We start from the raw sequence: 25,346 nt of genomic DNA on the forward strand, positions 1-25,346 counted from the left end.
ATTGAATGAGCACGGAGCGAACTTTCTCAATCAAGGTTCGGTTGATCCTTGAAATTGACTTCCAGAACATGGCCGTAACACTCGCTTCAAATTCTTTGAATTTCTCGAACACGTCAGACTTTCTCTTCAACATGTAAATCATGGAGAAATGAGTGTAGTCATCGATGAAACTCACAAAGTATCGAGAACCATCTCATGCTGGTGGATCAATGGGTCCGCATACATCCGAGTGGATACGCTCCAACGGCCGGTTGGCCCTAATTATCGTTCCATTAAACGGTTCTCGGCATTGTTTAGCTTGTACGCAGGTGTTACAAAAATCGATCTCACTTGATTTTTCATTCATGCTTTTCAGCATACCTTTCCTGGCCAAGATGTCGAATCCATGTTGGCCAATATGCCCGAGTCGACGGTGCCACAAGTTACCAATTCCTACCTCACTATGGTTTGCTTGGACTTCTTGAAACGACAGATCGAGTTCATACAAATTACCACGAAGGTGTCCAGTAGCGAACAGCTTTCCGTCCTTCTTCAACACTGGTACGTTCTCGGAAAAAGCACATCTATACCTGCATTTGTCATTTTCTTGACTGACATGAGATTTTCACGTAATTCAGGGACGTAATGCACGTTTTTGATGTTCAACGGTACGCCCTCGTTGCTGATTGCGTTACCCGACTAAAAGGTCATATCAAAATTATATCATACTATGTTATTATGTTATACTAAATTTTTATAACAAAATGTGTTAGAAACATGGTGCAGGATGTTGTTAAAATAACTAAATTTCTATCAAAAACTGCACTACTGGAAACAAAAAGCTATCAAATTTTGTTACAATTTTATCATAAAAATAACATATTCTGTTAGAAATTTATAACAGAATCAGATACAAAATATATTGTTTCTGTGCAGTTGGAATTTTTACAGGTCGTGATAGGTCTCCAGATTGTGGTCAACAATCATATTATTTTTTTTGTTTTTGTCTGAACAAGAATATTTTTCTAGACGTTGTTTGAAGAGATCCAAGTTTTATTCTTCTTCCGCTACATTCTCCAAGGCCGTGACTAGAGGCTCAAAAGAGTCTGGCAATGTTAAAAATAGTTGCGATACCAGATCACTTGCAGCCAACGTCGCACCAGCGGTCTTCAATCTTCTTACCAGTCCATCAAATTCCAACAGACGTGTCCTCATATCGGCGCCTTCCTTCATCCTTATACGAGCCAACTGCTTCCGAATGATTGTTTGGCTTGACACGGTTTGTTTTTGGATATGTCGTCCCTAAGCTGGCCCACATATCCTTAATGGTCTCGAACGATTTCGAGACACTCGTCCGATAGACACCCCACCAGCAGCGTTTTGCAATCCGGTATATTTCCTCGAACTTGGCTTTATCTTCTGCTGCTAACGGAGCCACTCCGGTCAAAACATCCGCAACGCCTTTCGCTTCGAGGTATACGTTCACTCGATAACTCACTCACTCACTCGATAAGTTTTGGAAATCTGCTCCACTTCCTCATAGTAACGGGATGTTGCAGGTCACGTCTTTCGCGGTTGTGCCCCTAACCTCTTGAGAGACGAGTCGGAACTCCGAATTAAGTCGGGTTTAATTTAACGGAATAAAAGTTTATTAAGCGAAACGTTCTTAACAGTACGGTGTTCAATGTAGGAATGAGCGTGGAAATTATGTTTTCCTAACAAGTTACTTGTGTTGCTATGTAGCTCCCTTAACAACGTAACAGCACTACGGCCGATTGATTATTGCGCCAACATATTACCAGGCAATAATACGCTTTATGCGCCTTGCTAGGTTTAGATTTATGGAAGCAACCGATTAGTCGGTCGCGCAGGATACGTAATTGCATACGAGATAGGAATGTCTTGCGCTGCCATATCTAAAGAAAGCCGCGCCTCTTCCTTTTCGTTAAGAGGAAATGCGCGATAAGTTGAGAGAGTGATGCTCTTTCGAAGAGCGCAGATTCCCTATTAGCATAATTAACTAGGATTAAGGATTGTGTAAAATACCAGTCGATTGACGAAAAATATATACTTCAGTTTTAGGTATGACTCGCGGAGACTATCTAGAACGGAGCACCTGAACTCACAATCGGTAAACTGCGGTGGGTCGGGTACGTACTGTAATGTACTGCAGACACCACTACGACCTTATGATGAATAAATAAAAAAATAATAAGGTTATATAGTTTTAGTTAAACAATGAGCAAAAATTTCTAAAAAACCCTGATTAATCCACCTAGCGGTGTTGGTGCCTTTCTCGTGCAAAAAAAAGAACTAACAAATATGAGTGAGTGCTTTTTAGCGTGTTTTGCGCATAGAAAATAATATTTTGGCCATAACTTCTGATCCCATAGTCCAATCTGGCCAATTTTCAATAGCAAACAATGCGACAGGATTCTCCGTCGAATAGAATTTGTTGCGTGTAATTCGGCCAATGCTAAGTTCCAAAAAGTGTGTCTACAATGTTTTGTACACATACACACACATACATACATACACACAAACAGACATCATCTTAATTCGTCGAGCTGAGTTGATTGGTATATAACACTATGGCTCTCCGAGCCTTCTATCAAAAGTTTGGTTTTGGAGTGATCATATAGCCTTTACGTATACTTAGTATACGAGAAAGGCAAAAATAGTACATAGAGTTCGCAATAATAGTTGTATTCTACATCAGAACTGCTAACTGCTGTATTCTACATCAGAACTGCTGAAAACTGCTATAATGGTGATTTGTGATAATCGAGGAATAATACAACATACATTTTATTTTATTAGTTTTTATTTATTATTTTACAGTATTTATGTTTTTAATATTAAGTACTTACAATATTACATGAACGCAGAGTCGAAATTAGACTACATCGATTTGAAAAGCGATAATATGTGAGCTCACATATGTTTCATAAACAATGGAGAATTCTAACCTTTTTCTCGCGAGCTACTCAAATTCGTCTGTATATCGCTATAAGGAGGTTGATACTAAGGGTTCTAACCCTCGTTACTTCCTCTAAATTCGACCCTGCATAAACGTTAAGTTTTTATTCCACTGCTTAGTTGTCAGAAATCAGTTGAACGCTATTAAAACTTATTTGAAAAATTCAGTGGTGACTGTTTCTTATTTTTTGTTCGCTTATTGATTTACTTGACCCCCGCAAGATTAAATAACATTTGAAATCTTTAGTTCCTTAACTGTTTTTAACTACGTGTTAAAATAAGTTTCGAGTTTTGTCTAGAGTATCTGATTATAAAAGTCGCGTGATAATTTCACATTGTCCAATTATTTACATCTTCCGTAAGCTATGCTTTGGAGATAAATTTTTAAGAGATTGTCAGAAAAGATATGTGCACTTGGTAATTTGTGAGCTGTGGGTGTGTTACGAGAAACAAACCGTGCAGGGTCTAGTTGAAAAGTTTTTTGCCTCGATCGGATGGCAGTGCTCGGGAAGAATAGTAACAACTTCGGTACCTATTTTACATATTGCTTGGGGGTCCTCGAGGCCGGTGACCATGCAGACCGGAGTGCCTCGATCCCGGACGACTGTGCACTATCGCATAATGGTCGGAGTCGATGGGGAGGGATCGATTCGAGTGTATCGTGCTACCCCCACTCGTGTAGCCTTTGTTATGGCCTCCGTCACGACCATGTAGCGAATACCGTGATCCGTACTGTGAACCATGCCAGCTTCGGTAAGGGTCATATTCTTCAATTATCGAGGGCTCTTTCTCAATGATCTGTAAGTGAAATTTGGGTTATTCTTAGTCGGTGTGCACAATTAATAAAACTCACCTCAGTCCTTGCGCAGCTGCAGCTCATAGCTGTGCATAGGAAAATGTTCATCAGTAGCATGATCAGGAATAAAACTGCCAATGCAATGGTTAACCACAGCAACCAATGTGGCCTTACACCAGTATCTTCGCACAACGGTCCCAGAGCTGCAATACAAGTTATACTTTGGATTAATACAGGACTATACGAAAAGATTTCATATTAAATCATCCAGGTACTTTTAGGAAACTTACGCTTAGCATCAATTGGATCCAGTACGAATACAGTTGTTGCAGCCAATAGCATGCCTTCGTCCGTTTGTCCTAGCGCTCGACCAGATTTTGAGTTTGCACTTGGGTCCTGTGCGCACATCGTTTCATCAATATCTGGGCAAAGGCCATTACATTGATCAACGTCACACTGGAAGTGCACTTCGGAACCTGTAATAGAGCAGCACTAATTGATATTGTTCCATCTGGGCGATAGTAATGGACACTTTACCTTCAGGAAATCGGAACATGGAATTCAAAGTGGCAGTCGCAGTTGTTCCATTCGATGCGGTACGGAAACGTGTCATGATATATTTTCCACTGTTCATAACTGGGCACCTGTTATGAGTAACTAAAATCATTAACAAATAATTTCAAACCAATGAAAATTACGCTACCCTCGGTCATCGATAAGAACGATCGTTTTATTTTTCTTATTGAAGGCGAAGCAATTTCTCACTCGGATGCCATGGGTTCCATTTGGATGCGTCACCTCCGCTTTGACCGTATATCGTCGCCCGTACACCGTTTCCTGTACCCGTCGTTCATTTTCGAAGAACTTGAGCGCCACAGGAGAGTTGTCATCTCTGGAAAAGTGCATTACATATAGTATTCGATATTAAAAAAAAACGGAAAAATTTGAATTTAACTCAAGAATGATATTTAGATCTAAGTTTGTTTGTAACGACGAATGCATGTTTTTTTCAGCAAGCAAAAATCGCTATCCATTTCATTTAATGTTGTTTCCAATTCAGTCCGTACACCTTGACATACCTCGCAAATCCTGTTTTGCCACATGTGATAACGTAGAATTTATCGTCTGCTAGTTCCAGCGTTTTGTGAACTCGTACGGCCAGTTGTACAGACCGCTCTTCGGAACGCTGTGAACAGAAACGAACAAAACGCATCAGATAAGTGGACAATTATTGTTAGTAATTAATCGATACGATCGATGTTATGTATTTATTGGTTTCAGACGACAGATTCGTGCTGGTAAAGAAACAATTTTAATATGAGTTGGTCTTTGCGTATTCAGAATTAAAGAAGCTTTAAATCTAGGTATGATAAATTGATAACATGACTCATATTCCGAACACATTAACGCCCTAAAACTAAAATTTCCATCGGTTTCAGGTATGTGTGGTGGTAATAGCTGGTATTGAAATGAAAATTGAAGTTTGCGAATAAAAGTATGAATTATTTGAATGCATTGAAACTAGATCAAAACAATCGATTTCTGAGTGCGTTGGTGCCACTCTTCGTTTTAATTCGAGCTCGATATACAGAACAAAAGTGACAAAAGAGACGATTAGGATACGAATCATTGGTACTTTGATTAAGTATCACTAGAGCCACATGTTCCTGCTGGACATACTTGCTAGTACACAGCCCATGACAATTCAGATATTCGACGGATGTCCTAAGGATATTCGCTCGGCCGCGACAGAATGGAGGATCAAGAATATAAACAAATTCCATATCCTATGGAAAGAATTACACGAATAAAGTTAAGAGCCAGTTCGCGAGAAGCGCGACCCCCTCTTGTATCGATATTCTCCGATTTGGATGAAATTTTCAGGGTTTGTTCATTTATGTAAGAGAAGACATTTAGCAAATTTTCAGATTTTTTCATTAAGGGGAAGTGGGGTAAAACGGCCCTTCAAAAATTATTGTTCAAAAATCGCCAAAAACAAAAAAATGCAATAACTTTGGCAATGAGTGACCGATTTTGTTTAAATTTTGCACGTTTTTTCTACTCAATTTGTACTTTGTACCAAGTGGTTAATAGGGTTATAAAGTTGTTTACTTTAGGAGAAAATTGACTTTTTCGATGAAAAATGGTCGTTTTTTCAAAGGGAATATTTTTCACCAACAGATCTAGGATAAAAAACTAAACCCGTAAGGCAATTAAGAAACTAAAGAGCTTTCATCTCATATATAATGTAGAAGCGCCAACTCAAGAATTTCTAAGAAAATCGCAATTTTCTGCAACACTGTTTATTCAAAAGAAAGTTCGCACAAATTTTGACCCTACTTATGTTGATGTTTTCCGATCTGGGGGAAACTGTCCAAACTTTTTTGTCTAAGTTGAAATTAAAAATCAGAATTTTTCATTAGGGGAGTGTAGGGTAAAATAGTCCTTTAAAAATAAATGTCAAAAAAATGTGAGTTCTAGCAGAAAATACGTTTTAAAAAACTGTTTCTTCTTCCTTTCAATTCATTCATATTTTTCGTCTCAATAGATACGTATATCCTTCGCTGATCTATATTAGATAGCAAACTATTTGCAGAACAATTTTCAACAGAAGTAAAATAGGACCAAAATAAGTTCCTTAAACATTAGCACGTTCTTCGCAAACTGAAACAAAAATGAACGGATTCAACGAAAGTGCTTGTTGATATTTTTTTTGAATCAGCTACAATTACTGTGGGTACCGGTTTTGATGTTGCTTTTACAGCTATGCGAACAAAAAACAATTATTCTTATCGGCAAATGAGCAATTTCGTAACGTTCAAACATACACAGCAAATAATTTTGAAAATTCAACGACGTGTAAAATTGCAGCTGAACCCATCAAACGAATTAACATTCGATATTTAATTCAATTTGATTGAACTTTGCAAGCAAGCACCGTTAAAATTTATTTCGATTTAAAAGAATAGTAAGATCGATTGAATGTTGCGTTTATTTGCATGCTCCAAATATGTGCACGGAAATACATTTAAAATCACAACATATTTTTATCTGTGTAGCTTGTTGGTGGAGCTGCTTCTCAGATTATATTTTTCTTTTGTACCTACTTGCATCAGGTTACCATAGGCTTGTTTTTGTAGCTTGTAACGATTGTGTGGTATTCATAACTCTCTTTCATCCTCCATCATTATCAATTTAAGCCAAATTCTGCAAGTTTATTATGCAAAAACGTCAAACCGTGTACCATTCATACATTTTGAATTACTAACCTTCAAACTGCTACCCAATATTACAGAGATACAATCTAAACCAAATGTTTGACTGAATGGACTATACCAGTTCTAATCGGGTGTATATATTTTCAAGAGTTGGACAATTTTATCTCATAGGTAATGGAATACCCTCGATTCTATGTTTACACAACTGTGTAAAAAACACTCCAAAGTTTAACAAAGTTGCATTCATTTTGCACAATACGGGAGAAACCTTTTTGCCTTTCTCGTACAACAAAGTTGTACCGAAAGGCTATCATTTCACTCCGAAACTTTTTATAGAATCCTCTGAGACCCATAGTGTTATATACCAATCGACTCAGCTCGACGAACTAAGCACATGTCTGTTTGTCCGTGTGTATGTGTGTGTATATGTGTGTGTATGTGTGTGTGTATGTGTGTGTACAAAAGCTATAAAAAACATTAGACAACTTTTCGTATAGTAATCCTTAACCGATTTTCTCGCAACAAGTTTTATTCGACAGGGGACAAAGCCTTGTTGATCACTATTGAATTTGATAAAGATCGGTCATTGCGTTTAAAAGTTATTAAGCAAATGGAATCGAACTATATAAGCGCCATATAGGGTTGGTGTCTTGGCTAAATGCGAGAAAGGCACCACCAACGCTAGGTGGATTAATCTGGGTTTTTTTTCTACAACGAGCTGATTTTTTACAAGGAGAGCGTAACAATGTAATGTGTATACTATTGAATAGGATAGTGTATCAATTGTCTGACGATTTGAAAACACACCCCTCATGAAAATACTTCAAATTTTAGGATACACGTTTCTACACTCATAGATAAAGTATGTAAATTGTAGATCGCTTAATCAACTAATTTAAAGATTACCAAGCAAAACTGTTTTATTCTCGGCTTAATTTACACCACCTGAAAGTGCTTGAGTACCTCAACAAAACTGTGTAGTTGATTGTAAAAAGGATGCCTTAAATATCAGCCTTTTTCTCTTGAAATCTTTGCTAACCTTATATGAACATATTTCCAACAAACCATAAGGTGTGGTTTGCTAAGAAGTAGTACTTGGGTAGTAACAGCTTGCAATACTTTTTGAGAAATCTATCTATTGCTTTTTTCACCGAGGAATAGACTACCGTGTTGAAGTACCAATGTAACAAACAAAGTACCAAAACAAATGTTCTCACTTCCGAATGGATGGAAACTAGCTAAAGCATTGGATTTTGCTTTACGTCGTTCTTGAACCATGCATCGTTCTTGCAATTAAGACGTCACCATGGAGGAACTGGTGGGAATATATTTTGGTGGAACAATATTTTTGAACGGAAGTTTAAGATGGCGCAAAGTTTACAATACCTCCGCCGGAATATTATAGAAATGACATGACTAGTTAACTAGTTCACGTTATTTTTTGAGATTGAGAGATTGTGAAGGATTTAATTGTTGACAGATAGAAAACCATAAAAATACTAAGCTTGGAAGAATTTCGAAGTAAACTAGTAAAATCACTAGATTTGTTGCCAGTTGGGTCGGAATAATCAAATCTAAGAAGTGTGGTTACGATTATCTTGTTTCGTAACATTATTTATATTTGGAGATCGATTTTACCCCTCTCTCCCCATCCCAATATTTTGCCAAATAGTTTCATCTACATATTGAAATAAACCTTGTGAGTTTCAGCCAGATACTGAAACATCGATAAAATGGAGTTGCGATTCTCACAAACTGAAATAAGTTTCAATAAGTTTGATGTATATTCTGCTTGAGCTCACATATAAAAATTTATGAATTTTTGACATTTTATTTTTACAAGGCTATTTTACCCAATTTTCCGAAATTGCTCATTTGTCGTTAAGAATAATTGTTTTTTGTTCGCATAGATGTAAAAGCAACATCACTACCGGTACCCACATTAATTATAGCTGATTCAAAAAAAAATATCACAAGCACGTTCGCCGAAATCGTTCATTTTTGTTTCAGTTTGCGAAAGACGTTCTAATGTTTAAGGAACTTATTTTGGTCCTATTTTACTTCTGTTGAAAATTGTTCTGCAAATAGTTTGCTATCTAATATAGATCAGCGAAGAATATACGTATCTATTGAGACGAAAAATATAGATGAATTGAAAGAAAGAAAAAACAGTTTTTTTAAACTTATGTATTTTCTGCTAGAACTCACATAAAAAATGATGTATTTTTTGACATTTATTTTTAAAGGACTATTTTACCCTACACTCCCCTAATAGAAAATTCTGATTTTTAATTTCAACTGAGACAAAAAAGTTTGGACATTTTTCACCAGATCGGAAAACATCAACATAAGTAGGGTCGAAATTTGTGCGAACTTTCTTAAGAATAAACAGTGTTGCAGAAAATCGCGATTTTCTAAGAAATTCTTGAGTTGGCGCTTCTGAATTATATATGAGATGAAAGCTCTTTAGTTCCTTAATTGCCTTACGGGTTTAGTTTTTTATCCTAGATCTGTTGGTGAAAAATATTCCCTTTGGAAAAACGACCATTTTTTATCGAAAAAGTCAATTTTCTCCTAAAGTAAACAACTTTATAACCCTATTAACCACTTGGTACAATTAGTACTTTGAGTAGAAAAAACGTGCAAAATTTAAACAAAATCGGTCACTCATTGCCAAAGTTATTGCATTTTTTTGTTTTTGGCGATTTTTGAACAATATTTTTTGAAGGGCCGTTTTACCCCACTTCCCCTCAATGAAAAAATCTGAAAATTTACAAAATGCCTTCTCTTACATATATGAACAAACCTTGAAAATTTCATTCAAATCGGAGAACATCGTTGCAACCTCCCTTGGAAAGGGGGTCGCGCTTCTCGCGAACTGGCTCTTAAGTTTGTCATTGAAAAGCGAGTGTTCGGAATATGAATCATGTTCGGAATTCGATTCAAAACGGTATATCGCTATTTATTCAAGACAAGAACGAAACATATAATTGTTACGGTATACTCCATAGATTTCTATCCAGATTGCTCTCAGGAATTAAGGCGGGTGTAGTCCTCGATTTCATTTGAAAAACTAACCGAAGCGTGAGGATTAATACCTTGCAAATTCACATTCCGGACGGCTAAGGGCTTTGTGAGATTGGCACGGGTTAATCACACAAACTATTAACTATTTCCTCTTGGACATAACCAAATCCAAAACGTAAGGGTCATGCACGACATATGAATGTCTGTTTAACAGTCCTCTCAGCCTAGAACATTTACTATCACTGGAAACTTGAGACTCCTGTTGAAATCTAACTTCGGATACTTTCACTCACTGATTTATTTTTCGGAGCTCGATATACAGAACAAAAGTGACAAAAGAGACGATTAGGATACGAATCATTGGTACCGTCAGTTGGGAGGAAGATGATCATTGAGGTGAAGATGATCAATTGATGTGTCAGTCAAAAGTGCCAAATTTTTTTATGAAACGGTAGTCAACAATATTCTCCGTTCAAGTAATGTTACCGCTAGGTAGAAATCCGAGTTTTTCGATTATAATCATGAAAATGTATTTTGTGGACGAAAAAGAGAGATAGTCATAAATGACGCTATTTTCGTTTCAAATATTGACTTCGTAGACTTCTTTACGTAGTAAATTCAACATTCATACAAATGACCTAGTGTATTTTGACTACTAGGTCATAATGATTTTAGTAGAGCTGTCTTGATCAACTTCACCCCAAACCAGATTACTCAAAAAATGTGTGATAATTTAATTTATTTTAATAAATGCGAATGCATTTCAGAAAACTAAAGTTGTTGATTATTGCAACGTATAACAGTACATGTTTTGAAAATATTTGTTTCGATTTAAAATGTAAACACACATTGTTATTGCATGTTTTGTCTTAAAAATGATCATCTTCCCCCCAGTTGACGGTACTTTGATTAAGTATCACTAGAGCCACATGTTCCTGCTGGACATACTTGCTAGTACACAGCCCATGACAATTCAGATATTCGACGGATGTCCTCAGGATATTCGCTCGGTCGCGACAGTATGGAGGATCAAGAATATAAACAAATTCCATATCCTATGGAAATAATTACACGAATAAAGTTAAGTTGGTCATTGAAAAGCGAGTGTTCGGCAAGGATGTTATCGATCATTTAGTAATCTGCCTTCGATTATTTAGTAGTTTGTCAATAACTAATTCCAGAGGCTAAATTTCAAAATGTGTTGTATGGTGGACATCTAGTGCAAAGGTTTTTTCTACAACTCTGCCTAACAGTTCGTTATTTGAATTTCACTAATAACGGAGCTATAGCGCTAGTAGCAGGAACTTAGTCTAAATGATTGCATATTTTGTTATCACTTAGTATAAGTATAGAAACTAGCACCGTAACTCCTTTAATAGGGGAATTCGAACATCGACCTGTTAAGGAGACAGAAGAGAGCTAGGTCCTCGCTTTCTTCGGCAAAGTTGTTCATTAGGATGTTGGCTTTACAGGAAAAATATCGGGGTTCAAGTGTGACCATACCCTGAAGACAACACCTTGGGAAGATTTTGCCTCTAAGAGCATGCAAATGAATCTGAAATATTTGAGTCCTATACCGCATTGTTAGATAATTATGAACACCCTATTAGGTTAAGTCATCTTGGATGTCAAGCCAGTGATCAATTTTCAGGAGTACGAGATGCTCAAGGTACTACAAAACATTCTCTAGTTTATCCCACGGTATATACCAGATCAACCAAGACTTTTGCATTATACTCATCATCGACTTCTACCCAATCCGGTTCAAATAGCATATGCACATTATGTAAACTGAATTTTCTTGAATACGAGATGTTCAAGGTACTTCAAAACGTTCTCGAGGTCAGCCACGTGCTGTACCAGATCAAACAAGGCTTTTGGAATGTCCCCATCATTGGTATTATATACTCAATCCGATTCAATAATGCATCATGTAAACTGAATTTTCTTGAATACGAGATACTCAAGGTACTCAAAAACAATCTCGAACTCAGCTCCAAACTGGCTCAATAAGCAAATGCGCATTATATGAACTGAATTTCCTCGAAAACGAGATGTTCGTGATACTTCAAAACGTTCTCGAGTTCAGTTGAAGGTATCTACTTGATCTAGCGTATCTTTTGAAATGTCCCCATCATCAAGTATACACCAATTCGGTTCAATTAGCATATGATTCAAGCTCTTTGTAAATGGGATGTTTAAGGTCTTCCAAAATGATCTTGTGTTAAGATCAAGGTATCTACCAGATGCACAATTACTAAGGAACTATTTGCGTCGAGCAATGTCCATTCAAATGCAGACGTGAACTTTTTTGTTTGGGCGTTCACTGCGTTCATAAGTTCAGAAATATGAAAAGAAGTTCCTTCAAAATTTGTCGAAAGGACCATCAGAGTAACTTCTTCTTATTAGTGGTATTACATCCCCCACTGGGACATTGCCGTATCGCAGCGTCCATTTAGCATTTCCACAGTTATCATCTTCGAGGTTTCTAAGCAAAGATAACATTTTTAATTCGTGTAGCATGAGGCTAGCAAGACGATACGAGAAAATGTTCAACCCTATAATTTCCTAGACTGCGACCGGAATTAGAACCCAGCCAACTTCAGCATGGTTTTGTATTGTAGCCGCGCATCTTACCGCACAACTAAGGAAGGCAGAGTAACCGATAAAATATGTTTAGTATAGAGTATACCCGAGCAAGGCTTGAGAGCAAAACGATAACTCGTTTTGATGTTGTGAAATCGCCGGATATGATTACTTAATTTGATATCTTTTTGGTCGTTTTAACTGATAAAATAACAAAATGTATAGCAGAAAAATCTTACTGTGACATCAAATCGAAAACTAATCCTGCTATCGATGAGAGCAAATCGAAAACTAAATTTGATATTGGTTTCGATAACAAAATAAGTACACAGTTTGATGTCAGATCATATAATTTAGAAATCTACAGCAAAATGAGATCAAAATATGTAATCAGTCATGATGATTCATATTTGAAAACAAATTATGATTTCAAGTTGATATCAAAATCAAAATATGTGTTCTATATGCTCTCATTATGCTTTCAGACTTTGCTCGGGTAGTTACATGCTTCCACGAGTTGACATCGAGTCTTAAAACATCGACTCAAATAGGATCCAGTGAAGCTTGTGAAATAAAGGAGTGAAATCCTATCGGCTCAATTGTCGTGGTGGAATGTCCAACGATGAACGGATACATCGTTCAGCACTTGGTTGATCTGGTAGATCACATGTTCTGTACCCCAGCATGTTTGGGAGGATCAAAACGGTCTGTAGTAGCTTTTAAAAGTAATTAGTCAAATCCTATTGGCTAAATGGACCTGCTGGGATGTTTAGCTCTGAACGGATAAATCTTTTATGACTTGATTGATCGGGTAGATCACATTTGCTGAACTCTAGGACGTTTTGGAGAACCTGAAATAGTAAAACCATGATTAATCCACCTAGCGGTGCTGGGGTCTTTCTCTTGTAAAAAACACTATAAAAATATGAGTAAGTGTTTTTCGACGTGCCTTACGCATAAAAAATAGTATTTTGGCCATAACTTCTGATCCCATAGTCCAATCTGGTCAATTTTCAATAGCAAATAATGGGACAGGATTCCCCGTCGAATAGAACTTGTTGCGGCCAATTTTAAGTTCCAAAAAGTGCGTCTACAAAATTTTGTGCACATACAAACTAGAGTGGGCGCAAACTACATCTAATCAAGTGAGATCAAAGTTTTCCTGAATCGTTTTGGACCCCAATCAACTGTGCAACATATGGGCTTGATTGGTTGCGTCCTCGCTTTCCGCATCGCATTTTAAATTTATGTGGAGATTAGTTATTTTGACGTTGGCTTTCTCAGTCTAATTTAATTAAGACGGCTAGTTTGGCATAGCCCGACGTTTCGGTCCCGTGTATTGGACCTTTTTCAAAAGATAAACTGTCGGCCGACTCTCGTTACATACGGAATGAATGTCTTAACTGGGTAGTTGGAGCTTCTTGTAGTTGCATTACACATTTGATATTAAAAATTAATTAGAAAACAATATACACTGCACATAGACACAACGCATACACAACTTGACGGTACTAAACGGTGGGTTTAAAAATTGAAGACAGAGATTAGGAGATTAGTATGACAAAACGTACTTTTTACATTTTTGATCTTAGCGGCTTCAATTTATCGTCAGAGGGCAAAATCCATCTTCCTGCTGGTCGGAATTTTTACTTTGTGAAAAGATCCCGAATAACTCCCTTTAGCTCCAAAGCTATATAAGACCAAACAACTTGAAATAGCGCTCAGTTAAAATATTGGTCCACGTAGTTCGGCAGCGCTGGCAGGATAAACTTTTTCCGTGGACGTTCCAGCAACGTACGTTCCTCAGAAAAGTTTTTCGATATCCTTTGGGTTACACTTTAACACAATGTGCCACTTGGTTTACGATGAAGTGAAACCGCTAGAAGTAAAAATGCAATATGCGGTTTCCCATACTGATTTCCATATAAACTTCAAACGCGATGCGGGAAGCGAGGAAGCAACCAAACGGGCCCAAATTCTGCACAGTTGTTTGGAACCCAGAATGGTTTCGAAAAACCATTTATTTGAAAAAATAACGTAATTTTTTTTAATCGAAATTTTTATATGAGGCCCGGAGACATTTAGTGTTCTATTATAAACTAATCAACTTAGCTCTTCTTACTGAGGTGATGCCTGGGTGTATGTGTGTATGTATTTATGCGGGCAATAAAATCAATTATTTTTAGGCCCTTACTGCATTGGAATTTGTAGCGTTGAAATAAAAAAAATACTGATAAGGTTCGACTATTGTTGGGGCATTGAAGTCTTTTATTTTAATCATGATAAACCGTACAATATATTATGGGCTTTTGCTTTTTCGTATATAAAGATCTGTTGAATCCAGGTATTTTGATAATACTTATAATATTACATATTTAAGTTTTAAGTGGGTGCTCTCATAGCGCAGTAAGTTGAACATTTGCCTTATACGTGAATAGTCATACATTCGATTTCTAATATTTACCGCCAACACACAACAACACAACAAAAGATTGCAAAAAATCAACTGGGAATACAAACTAATACAAATTCGATAGTCAATCAATTGACATTGGATTCTGTAAGCTAGCACAGTTTTTTGTATGTTCTACAAGCTAGCATTGAAAGTTTTTTTTTGCATGTTTCAAATATGTGCTAAACATTTAAAATCACAAAATACTTTTTTGCAATTCCTGATCATAATATCTGGTTTACAGTTCGCCGTTGAGTCATAGAACGGCCTACTTTTCCATACCAACGAAATGGGTGCTTTAATGAACATTATGCAACTCAAATGGGTTGCATAATATTCATTATAACACTCATTTGGGTGCTATAATGAAAAACCAACAGTACTTACATAACTACATTTAACTGAATTAGCTTGGGTAAGTGTTCAAATAGTGTATTCTCTGCGTCGCGTAATAAATGAAATAGTTTGATGGACATGACATCAAAGATTTCCAAAAACAAGTACACCTGTCGCTCCACGGTTTATCGAACTATGCAATGTGACACGGCAACATGGTAACTCTGCAGCAACATAATTTATTGGCAAGAATGAAAGAATGAAATTCTGGAAGAAATTAGACAAGTACAAGTATAATTTTGGTACAGATTTGTTATATTAAAGTCCATTTTTCGTCATTGCAAAAAAAGCGTGTGCAACTCGTTGCAAAACTCGATTTTTTCAGCACTCGTAGTATTTATCCAACTCGGCAAGCCTCGTTCGAACGTACGACTCGTGCTGAAAAAAACATCTTTTTGCCACTTGTTGCACAAACTACTATTTTGCAATTCCTGATCATAATACTTGGTTTACAGTTGGCGTTTGAGTGATAAAACGGCCTACTTTTCCATACCAATGCAATGGCTGCTTTAATGAACATTATGCAACTCAAATGAATTGTTGCATAATATCCATTATAGCACTCATTTCGGTGCTATAATGAAAAACCAGCATTAGAACAATAGTTATATGACCAGATTTAGTTCAATTAATTTGGCTGAGTGTTCAAACAGTGTATTCTCTATGTCACGTAATTAATGAAATAATTTAATGGACATGACATCAAATTATCTAAAAGCATGTTTATCTATCGCTTTATGGTCTGTCGAGCATACAATGTGGCCCGATAACATGGAATATGTTTGTTTTCTGCAGTAGCATGATATTTTGGTAATATTGATTATACAATTGTAACATTTTGGTACAGATTTATCACATTAAAGCCCATTTTTCGTCATTGCAAAAAATAGCGTGTGCAACTCGTTGCACGAGTTGTACGTTTATCAAACGAGGCTTGCCGAGTTCGATAAATACTACGAGTGCTGAAAAAATCATCTTTTTGCAACTAGTTGCACAAACTACTATTTTGCAATTCCTCATCATAATACCTGGTTTACAGTTCGTCCTTAAGTGTTAAAACGGCCTACTTTTCCATACCAACAAAATGTGTGCTTTAATGACCATTATGCAATTGATGAATGAAATTAATGAAAAACCAACATCAGAACAGTATTTACTTGACTATTGAACAGAGGCGTCGCGTGGTCAATTCTTCAACCTGTGCACCGAGCGGTGTATTTCGGTTTTCAGTTGTTTGATGTAGCTGTCAATGTATCAGCATTAAAATTACGAGTAAGCACGCGCCGGTGATACTTTTTTTAAATTATATTTGTTGTAGAAAAAAGTTAAGCATTCAATGATGTAAATTATGACGAGTTGATAATTGTTCGTGCTTCCCGTATCAAAGTTAAATATTTTGAGAAAAACCTGACCTGAAAAAGGGACCTGAAATGACACATCCAATATGAACGATCTGTCGCTGTAAACACGCTCAAAGCAGGCGATTTATTTATGTCTTATGATCACATAAATATTTTTAGGCATTTATCTCAGCTTAGGACAATTTTTTTGTAGACATATTTCTTGATGCATTCTAGGATATGTACTCCAGAATAGTTTGGACGGCCTAGAACATCCGAAAAAGTATTTCAATGATTTTTCACAACGCTACATAACAATGTAATCCTTCGTCCTGAAGTAATAAAGGGCAAACAAACCCGCATCTTATCACTTTTATTTCTGTGAGGGGAAGTCGGTGAAAAGATTTCTCTCTTGTTAGCTACGGACTTATTACCGTTAGTGCTTGAATTATTATAAATACAACATTTAACCAAAAACTAACCCAAGTTAGTTTATTTTAAAGGCTAAATGTCTAAAAAAAAGATTGAATTTACTTGTTGATAAAAACGGAATAATTTTGTTGACGAAATCGGAGCGTGATAAAATCGGAACGTGATAAAATCGGAACATACATGTAATCTAAACGTTACTCAATTAATAATTATTCTATTTTAGTTTATTTCTTAGAATCTTTTTTCCGAGGGGCTGTTTTCATACCATGTGGAAGGATGTCGAGCAATTTTAGATGTGTACTTCCCTACATCAGCGTACACATCTGATCATGCAATTTTTCATTAATTTGTGTAAACCATGGACATTTTTCCTACCCCTCTACCCGCTAAGTTGTCCACATGGTATACGAAAAGCTTTTGGATATTGGATTTGACGAAAAAAATTATCATAAGCCACAATCACAATCAATATGAAATATTAAAACGCTTGTGATCCAATGTGCTTTTTCAAAACCGGACTTTCGCCATGGAACGCTTTGAGAGAACAGAAAATTCATTTAATCACCGCCTCTTTTCTTTTTCTATTTTGTTCCGATTGCGCGCTCTTCAACCAAACGCGCATGCGCTGTTTGAAGCGGTATGGGTTACCTACTCGGTAGGCACCAAACCGATGTGCTTTTCTGCATCGGCACCAAACCGTGCACTGCAAACGATGAACGCTTTGGCTACCTATACATCGCCGATTGCGGTTAAAGCGGATGACCTACACATACAAAATAATGCGTGTATGATGCATGGCAAACCGTTCTCTGCTGAAAGTGCACGTGATGGACAACATGTGGCGGTGCGTCGTCGTTTCGGTATCGTGGAGTAAAATATAACGCGCCCCCATCGTAGCATTTCGGTTGCCTCATATCACATGGCGCCTGTGAAAATTCCGTGCATATTTAACGATTATGTATTTATACTCAATCGTTAAATTTGTACTAAACATATGACAAATGCACATAATCCAAGTATTTGTATAAGAAGGACAAGAAATCTATTGAGAGTTTAAATGTTAGGGACAAAATTGCTACCTGTGCAGTGCACAGGTTGCACATGCGGACGCGACGCCCCTGCTATTGAATGTAATAAATGAAATACCCGAGTGTCACAAATTAGACGGGATTTGGTCATATATAAGTCAGAGTGACTCTTTTACGACAAGTCTGCTACTTGGGTAGTTTGATCAACATTTCTCTAAATGCAAGTTCATCTATCGCTTCAAGGCTTGTCGAGCTATGTAATGTGGCACAATAACATGGAATCTGATTGTTTTTTGCAGCAACATAATTTATTGGCAAGAATGTGGAGTAAATTAGACAATTTTGGTACAGATTTATTATATTAAAAACCATGTTTTGTCATTGTAAAAAATAGCGTGTGAAACTCGTTACAAAACTCGATTTTTTCCACACTCGTAGTATTTATCCAACTCGGTATGCCTCCTTAGATAAACGTACAACTCGTGCTGAAAATCATCTTTTTGCAACTAGTTGCACAAACTACTATTATCAGTGTACTTTGTCAGACCACTCAGCGGTTCTCAACCTTTCCTTTGAGAGGTACCCGTTCGCTCTTTTGCAGTAATTGAGGTACCTCCTATTTTTGTTGCTATAAATGAAAATAAAAGTAACTCATAAGATATATGAAAAATGGAACTGAAAATTAACGGGATATATGACTGTCCATAAAGTTGGCTGAAATTCTCATTATTCCGAACTCTTGGAGAGAAGCTCCCCAGCCTCTTGAAAGGCGATATTCGAGCCACTTTCCGTGTCTTTTGGAAGGAGGCTTCCGTGTCTCTTGAAAGGAGGCTTCCGGGGCTCTTGAAAGGTCGCTTCCGAACCTCTTGAAAGGAGGCTTCCGGGTCTCTTGGAAAGAGGCTTCCGGGTCTCTTGGAAGGAGGCTTCCAGGTCTCTTGGAAGAAGGCTTTTGGATCTTTTGGAAGGAGGCTTCTGGGCCTCTTGGAATGAGGCTTCCGGGCATCTTGGAAGGAGGTTTCAGGGCCTCTTAGAAGGAGGCTTCTGGGCCATTTGGAAAAAGGCTTCCGGTCCTCTTGGAAGGAGGCTTCAGGGCCTCTTAGAGAAGGAGGCTTCCGGGCCTCTTTGAAGGAAGCTTCCGGGACACTTTGAAGGAGGCTTTGGAAAAGCCTTCATGTTTCTCAAATGGAGGCTTCCAAACGTGTAGAATCTAAATTTTAGTTCAAAAGCATTTTTTTTGTCTTTATTAGCGAGACTTTCAGCCATAGGCTGGCTCGTCTCGAAGAGTTCAGAAGCATATTCGTAACATATCATTCAACATTTTGTTTCAATCAGGTAGATTGCATAGAAGATTTTTAAACTTTGTTCATTCGTCGTTCTGTTCTGTCCCACAGCCCTTCATACACTGTGCTGGTTGTAGAGAGAGAATTCAATAGTTTTTGAGTTGCTCATCGCCATGCATATTATGTACAAAACAAGACAACAGAGTGGCATCAGTTTTTGATTTCCATCTGATCCGTGACAAACTTCGACGGAACTTCTATAGAGTTTTTTCTGGCCACGGAAATTCTTGGGTTAACTTTGGGTCACATGTTTTATTTTTATATTTTATATTTTGAGCATTTCTAATATTATGTGTGTATTTTGTCATCTAAACTGTTCTTAAGCTTTAGTTTAGTATACAACACATCATTAGGACACATGTTGTCTGTTGATGTTAAACAACATAAATATATAAACAATTTTGAAGTAAAAAATATACAACCGTCGCGGTGGAAATGGGTCAAATGGGGTCGTGAATGGGTCACTGTTTCAGCTACTAAGAATGTTTGTAGAATAGAATAAACGCATCTGAAAGCAAGAAAACTAAATTATAAGAGATCTTTTTGATTGATTTTTCTATTTGACCTCCAGATTGTCGGTGAGAGCGATGACCCATTCTCACCCCTAGACCCATTGTCAGCCCCGATGACGGTAAATAAAAAATGATTAAACAAGTCTTGATTCAAATTGATTAAAATCCGCCATTATGCATTTTTGTCCGAGGTACCTCTGGACCCGGCGAAGATACCCCCAGGGGTACATATACCCCAGGTTGAGTACCGCTGTACTAAAGGATACATGGTGGTGAATGACACTTTAGGAAACACTCGTTCATCAAAACTATCTGAAGTGACCCGGCAACGTATTTCGCGAAATACCAATCAACTGTTGAACATGTGTTAAATATTATAAATATATTCGATTCTGTGCAGTTGAAAATTACAAAAAATAAAAATAAAATTGAAGTACCTTATCTAAAAGCGAACTTGGACAGTAGAAGAATAACTTAAAATTGAATACATTCATTCAAATGAATGAATATTTCGATATTCGATTTCATGGTTGCCTCATAACACAATATTTATGATATATAGTCGGGGCTTAGCGAAATCGCACAAGCGCCTTTTTGACTGACCTTTGATATTTTGTTCGTAGAATGAAACCCAAAAGTAATTCAAATCAATTCATTCGTACATTTGTTGTTGGATATCCTCTCAACTATTTGATCAATTGAATCTGCTAGGGTAAAGTGCCCAAAAGTGGACCCCAACTAATAGTAGACCCTCCAACCGTTTTTGCATTATTACAGCACAATCTGAACATTTTTCTATGAAATTCCATCGGGAGAACCTACCTTACAGTCCTATGATTTGATTACATGCATTGGAAATGCTATGGAAAGTAAAATTAGATGATTTTTCAAAATTCTATAAAAAATAAACACGAGAGTGTCCATTACAGCAGTTCTCAACCTTATTCTTAAGAGGCACCTCTTCGAACTTTTGCGTATATTGAGGGACCCCCTATTTTTTCCGCAGTGAATGATAATGAGCATTACTCATAAAATATATGAATAGTGGACCTGAAACTAACTAAATATATGGCTCTTTGAGATGTTATCTGAAATTTTCGTTGCTCCGTGAACGAGTATTCATCAAACTTCCTATAAGACTTTAAAGATTTTTGGAGGCTTCCAAGCCTGAAGATAGGATTCCGAGCCTCTTAATAGGAGGCTTCCGAGCCTCTTGAAAGGAGGATTTGAAACATGTGTTTTTATTTTGCTTTTCCCCACTCTGTTTTTTCGTACCTCTGCTTTTTTACGCTTCCACTCAATTGTGAGGATGCGAAGGCAGCATTTTGCTGATGATAATTGTATTTGACTCTAGCGAGTGTGAGGAGTTTCGTCAAGCCTGCTTGAAAGGAGGCTTCCAAGCCTCTTGAAATAAAGCTTCCGAGCCTCTTGAAAGGAGGCTTCCCTTCCCAGCCTCTTGAAAGAAAGCTCCCCAGCCTATTGAAAGGAGGCTTCCGAACCTTTTGACAGAAGCTTTCCGAGCCTCTTGAAAAAACGCTTCCGAGTCGTTTGAAGAGGGGGTTTACAAGGTGTTTGGAAGGATAACGTCGCGTATTTGACTGTTTTATGTATATATCGGGAAGAGGAGATTCAGAACTTGTTATTAGAGATTGAGCAGAATTAATATTTTGAAAATGTCTACTCTTTATGATAAGAAGAGCAAAATTCCGCTGCTAGGGGGTCCACTATCGGGCATTTTACCATATACGAAAATTGTGCAAGAAAATGGGTATTTTTTTATTGGTGCTAATTGGCTGAACCCCAACCGTATATCACTCGAAATTGATATCAAAATAATCTGGTTAAAACAAACCGGATTTGAAAAAAAAAACAAATATTTATTTTTTTACCTCACACACCATGTACTAATCAAATTATGCAGTTAGAATGCAACTGAGTAATAAATATTAAAGAGCATTTTTTTCCTTATAACTCATTACTTCATTCCGTTAAAACTTTGAAGAATTTTATTTATTTGTTACCACCGTCTCGAAAGTATTAAAAACTATTCTACAGACTGCACCTTAACCTAGAGCCTTAATCCTATTTTATAAAACATTTTTTGACATATTAAAATCAAAAACATCACTAACACTGTTGAACAAACGAAGACATTGATCAAATGGGTTGTTGTAACCATACACGGTTCTGCGGCGTCTAACGAATAATAGCTCTCGCTCTCGCAGTTGTCGAGAAGGAGCATTAATAGCTACGTTATCCAATAATTCAATGCAGTCGAGATTTCCGCTCAACAAGTCGTAGATGAAAACTCGTTGCATGTTGGTTCGCCTTGCAGATAGCGTCTCCTCCAATGCAATGAGTTTGCAGTGGGCCGTGTAGTCGGGCAAATTATTTGGGTTCAACCATGGTAGTTTACGATGGGCGTATCGGAAAAAGCGACGTTGCACTCTCTCAATCCGAATAATCTGCATTGTGTGATATGGGGACCACACGCATGCTGCATACTCTAAGATGCTGCGTACATATGAACAATACAGCGCTTTAACTGCGTAGATATCATTAAAGCTACTGGTAATGTGTCGAACAAACCCAAGAGCTGCGAAAGTCTTTGCGATAGTAGTGCTTACATGTGTATTAAACCGAAGCTTGCTGTCAATCATTACCCCAAGGTCACGAATAGTCTCGACGTGTTCCAAACTATCCAATCTGACCGAATATTCAAAATCGCGAGACTGTCGACGAGACTGATTGACTTACACTTTTTGATGTTCAATTCCATTCCGTTATCGATACACCACAACCTTAACTCCACAATGTCAGCTTGCAGCGCGCAGCAGTCTAGGTGAGACTTTATGATTCGGAAAATTTTTAAGTCATCGGCGTATAGCAACTTTTAGTCGAAAACATAGTTCGTTTATAAACAAAACAAAAATGAGTGCCCTGGGGCACACCAGATGTAATAGCAAAAGTGCGAGAATTCGTGCCATTGATGTTAACGCCCAGCCTTACGCCCAGTCAGATAGGAGTGCAACCACTCGGTTACCCAGTGTGGAAAACCCAAATGCTTGAGATTTCCAACCGTCAGCTCATGCGGAACTTTATCGAAAGCTTTGGAGAAATCAAAGTATATAGCGTCCACTTTGCTCTCGATTTCCGATTAGAAAATTGGTGAACGCCATGAGATTCGTTGTTGTTGAGCGCTTCTTGACAAAACCATGTTGAAACTCAGAAAGCAACGATAGCGCAGCATTGTGGAGAACCTTGTGAACAATTTCTTCAAACACTTTAGCCACTTTATTTTGAATGTTGACGGAAATTTATTTTCCCGGTACATGTCCTGGATTTCCGTTTTTTCCCGGTGCTTCAATTTCCCGTCTTTTTCCCACTTTTTACGTTTTTCCCCGGTTCGGTGGCCACCCTGAAAAAATAATCAAAATACCCCATCTGAGGGCGGTCTTGGGCGTTAGAGGGTCAATATGAATGTAAATAAATGTTCAAAAACATCGGCATAAGAACTTGTTTTTTTTTAACTTGATCAGATATATCGGGATTTCTTTGCGATTGTTTTGAAAACATACGTTGTTTTTTAGATTTTGTAAAATGTAAACTTTTTTTTTCAAAATTACATTCTTTATCTGAAAGAGGAAAGCTTATTTGGTCGAATACATAAAGTAGTTTACTCAGCAAATACTTGTTTTAGCAGGAATATGCTTTACAATGTTTGTTTACAAAATCGCTTTATCGGACGAACAAAGATTGCAGAGACTGAACTAGATAATATTTTGAAGAACGCATAGGTTGATCACTTGTGAGCATACAGGTTTCTTCTTCTTATTGGCATTACATCCCCATCTTGGACATTGTCTCCCTGATTCGTCACTTCCTCAGTTATCAACTGCTAGGTTTCTAAATTAAGTTACCAAATGCAAAAATTCGTATATCATGAGTCACGATGATTTTATGCCTAGTGAAGTGGAGAAAATTTCCTACACGCAAAAAAAAAGCGTTTCCGAATTCGTGAACAAGCAAAAATACACCGTGAAGAACAATCCAGAACATTCCAGAGAACGTGACTGTGTTCCCGAATCCGTGGCGTTGTTCACGAAAAAAACAACGTGAACTTGTTAATTCACGAATCCATGAACGCTTTTTTTTGCGTGTAGACCAGACCGAGAACCGAACCCAGCTACCTCCAGCATGGTCGTGCTTTGTAGTCGCGCAACTTACCGCACGGCTACGGAAGCTGCAGGATCAGTTAGCTGGAGGGATCCCGGGGCTACAATTTGTGGGGGATCTAAATGTATGAAAATGTTGATATTGGTACATATGGTTTTGTGAGGGCCCGGAGCCCTAGCCCACAACAATCCCCCTCCCTAGGACACGCCGAAATCTGATATAAAATCACTTCAGATTCCTCAAGGTTATAGACATCTGAGTTTTCAGTCAACTTTAACCTCCGATATTTATCCTGACCCAAACCAACATCCTGATGAACAGTTTTTTTTTAGAAATTAAGTGCTGTGATTTTATATTGTCAATCTAAAGTTGGTGAGGGAAGTGGAATAGGATTGTTATGCGCAGCATAGTGCTCATCGAAAACATCGATTGTTCAGATCGGATGCCGTTAGAACAGAAAATCCAATTGGAATTATAATAGAATGACAATCAAGTAAGATAATTGACCCTGTACTGCAGTGAGTTTAAACCAGAAACCCAAAAAAAAATCTCATCGAAAACATCGATTGTTCAGATCGGATGCCGTAAGAACAGAAAATCCAATTGGAATTATAACAGAATGACAATCAAGTAGGATAATTGACCCTGTACTGCAGGGACAAGTGAGTTTAAACCAGGATCCAAAAAAAAAAATTGGACAAATTAAGCTTTACTTTTATATGACCTGGTAGAATTGGATCAATTTTGAATTATAACTTTATCGAGTTTCAGTTTATTTCCAAGATTTGATATCTAACCCACGTGAAATTTTAAATAAAACTTTTACTAGCAGTCTTTATATAGAACATAAATGTTCAAATGGTAGTGACTAGTGAGAGTACGTACCACATCTGTTAGGTTGCGGTTGCTATTCCGTGCTTTTTACCATTGCACAATTATGCAAAGTATGTCTCAACGGGGCTCAAAGCCAGCGCGATTTATTTAAGCCCATTGATTACTTCTCATATGCCAACTTCTTCCACCATTCTTCCCTCCCCGTTTATCTAGCGAGCATGATTAGCAAAAGCTCCACATTTCCTAGAAAA

At 37.4% G+C, this 25,346-nt stretch overlaps 2 protein-coding genes across 3 annotated transcripts in view; one reads left to right on the plus strand and one right to left on the minus strand.

Moving 5' to 3' along the window:
• Positions 1–25,346, plus strand: part of LOC134205317 (synapsin) — a 278,521-nt gene that overhangs the window by 17,232 nt on the left and 235,943 nt on the right. The window lies entirely within an intron of this gene.
• The window catches only part of LOC134205319 (uncharacterized), a 109,326-nt gene continuing 86,765 nt past the window's right edge, over positions 2,786–25,346 (minus strand). For both annotated transcript variants that reach the window (XM_062680473.1, XM_062680472.1), the window contains exons 4-9: positions 4,834–4,940; positions 4,458–4,646; positions 4,292–4,398; positions 4,045–4,230; positions 3,812–3,957; positions 2,786–3,756 (exon numbers count right to left, since the gene is read on the minus strand). In XM_062680473.1, coding sequence (XP_062536457.1) covers positions 3,496–3,756; positions 3,812–3,957; positions 4,045–4,230; positions 4,292–4,398; positions 4,458–4,646; positions 4,834–4,940 — 996 coding nt within the window. In that variant the 3' untranslated portion in view covers positions 2,786–3,495. The remainder of the gene's footprint in view (positions 3,757–3,811; positions 3,958–4,044; positions 4,231–4,291; positions 4,399–4,457; positions 4,647–4,833; positions 4,941–25,346) is intronic.

The sequence above is a fragment of the Armigeres subalbatus genome, chromosome 1 (genome assembly GCF_024139115.2).
Source record: "Armigeres subalbatus isolate Guangzhou_Male chromosome 1, GZ_Asu_2, whole genome shotgun sequence".
In the NCBI taxonomy this organism is placed as follows: Eukaryota; Metazoa; Arthropoda; class Insecta; order Diptera; family Culicidae; genus Armigeres; species Armigeres subalbatus.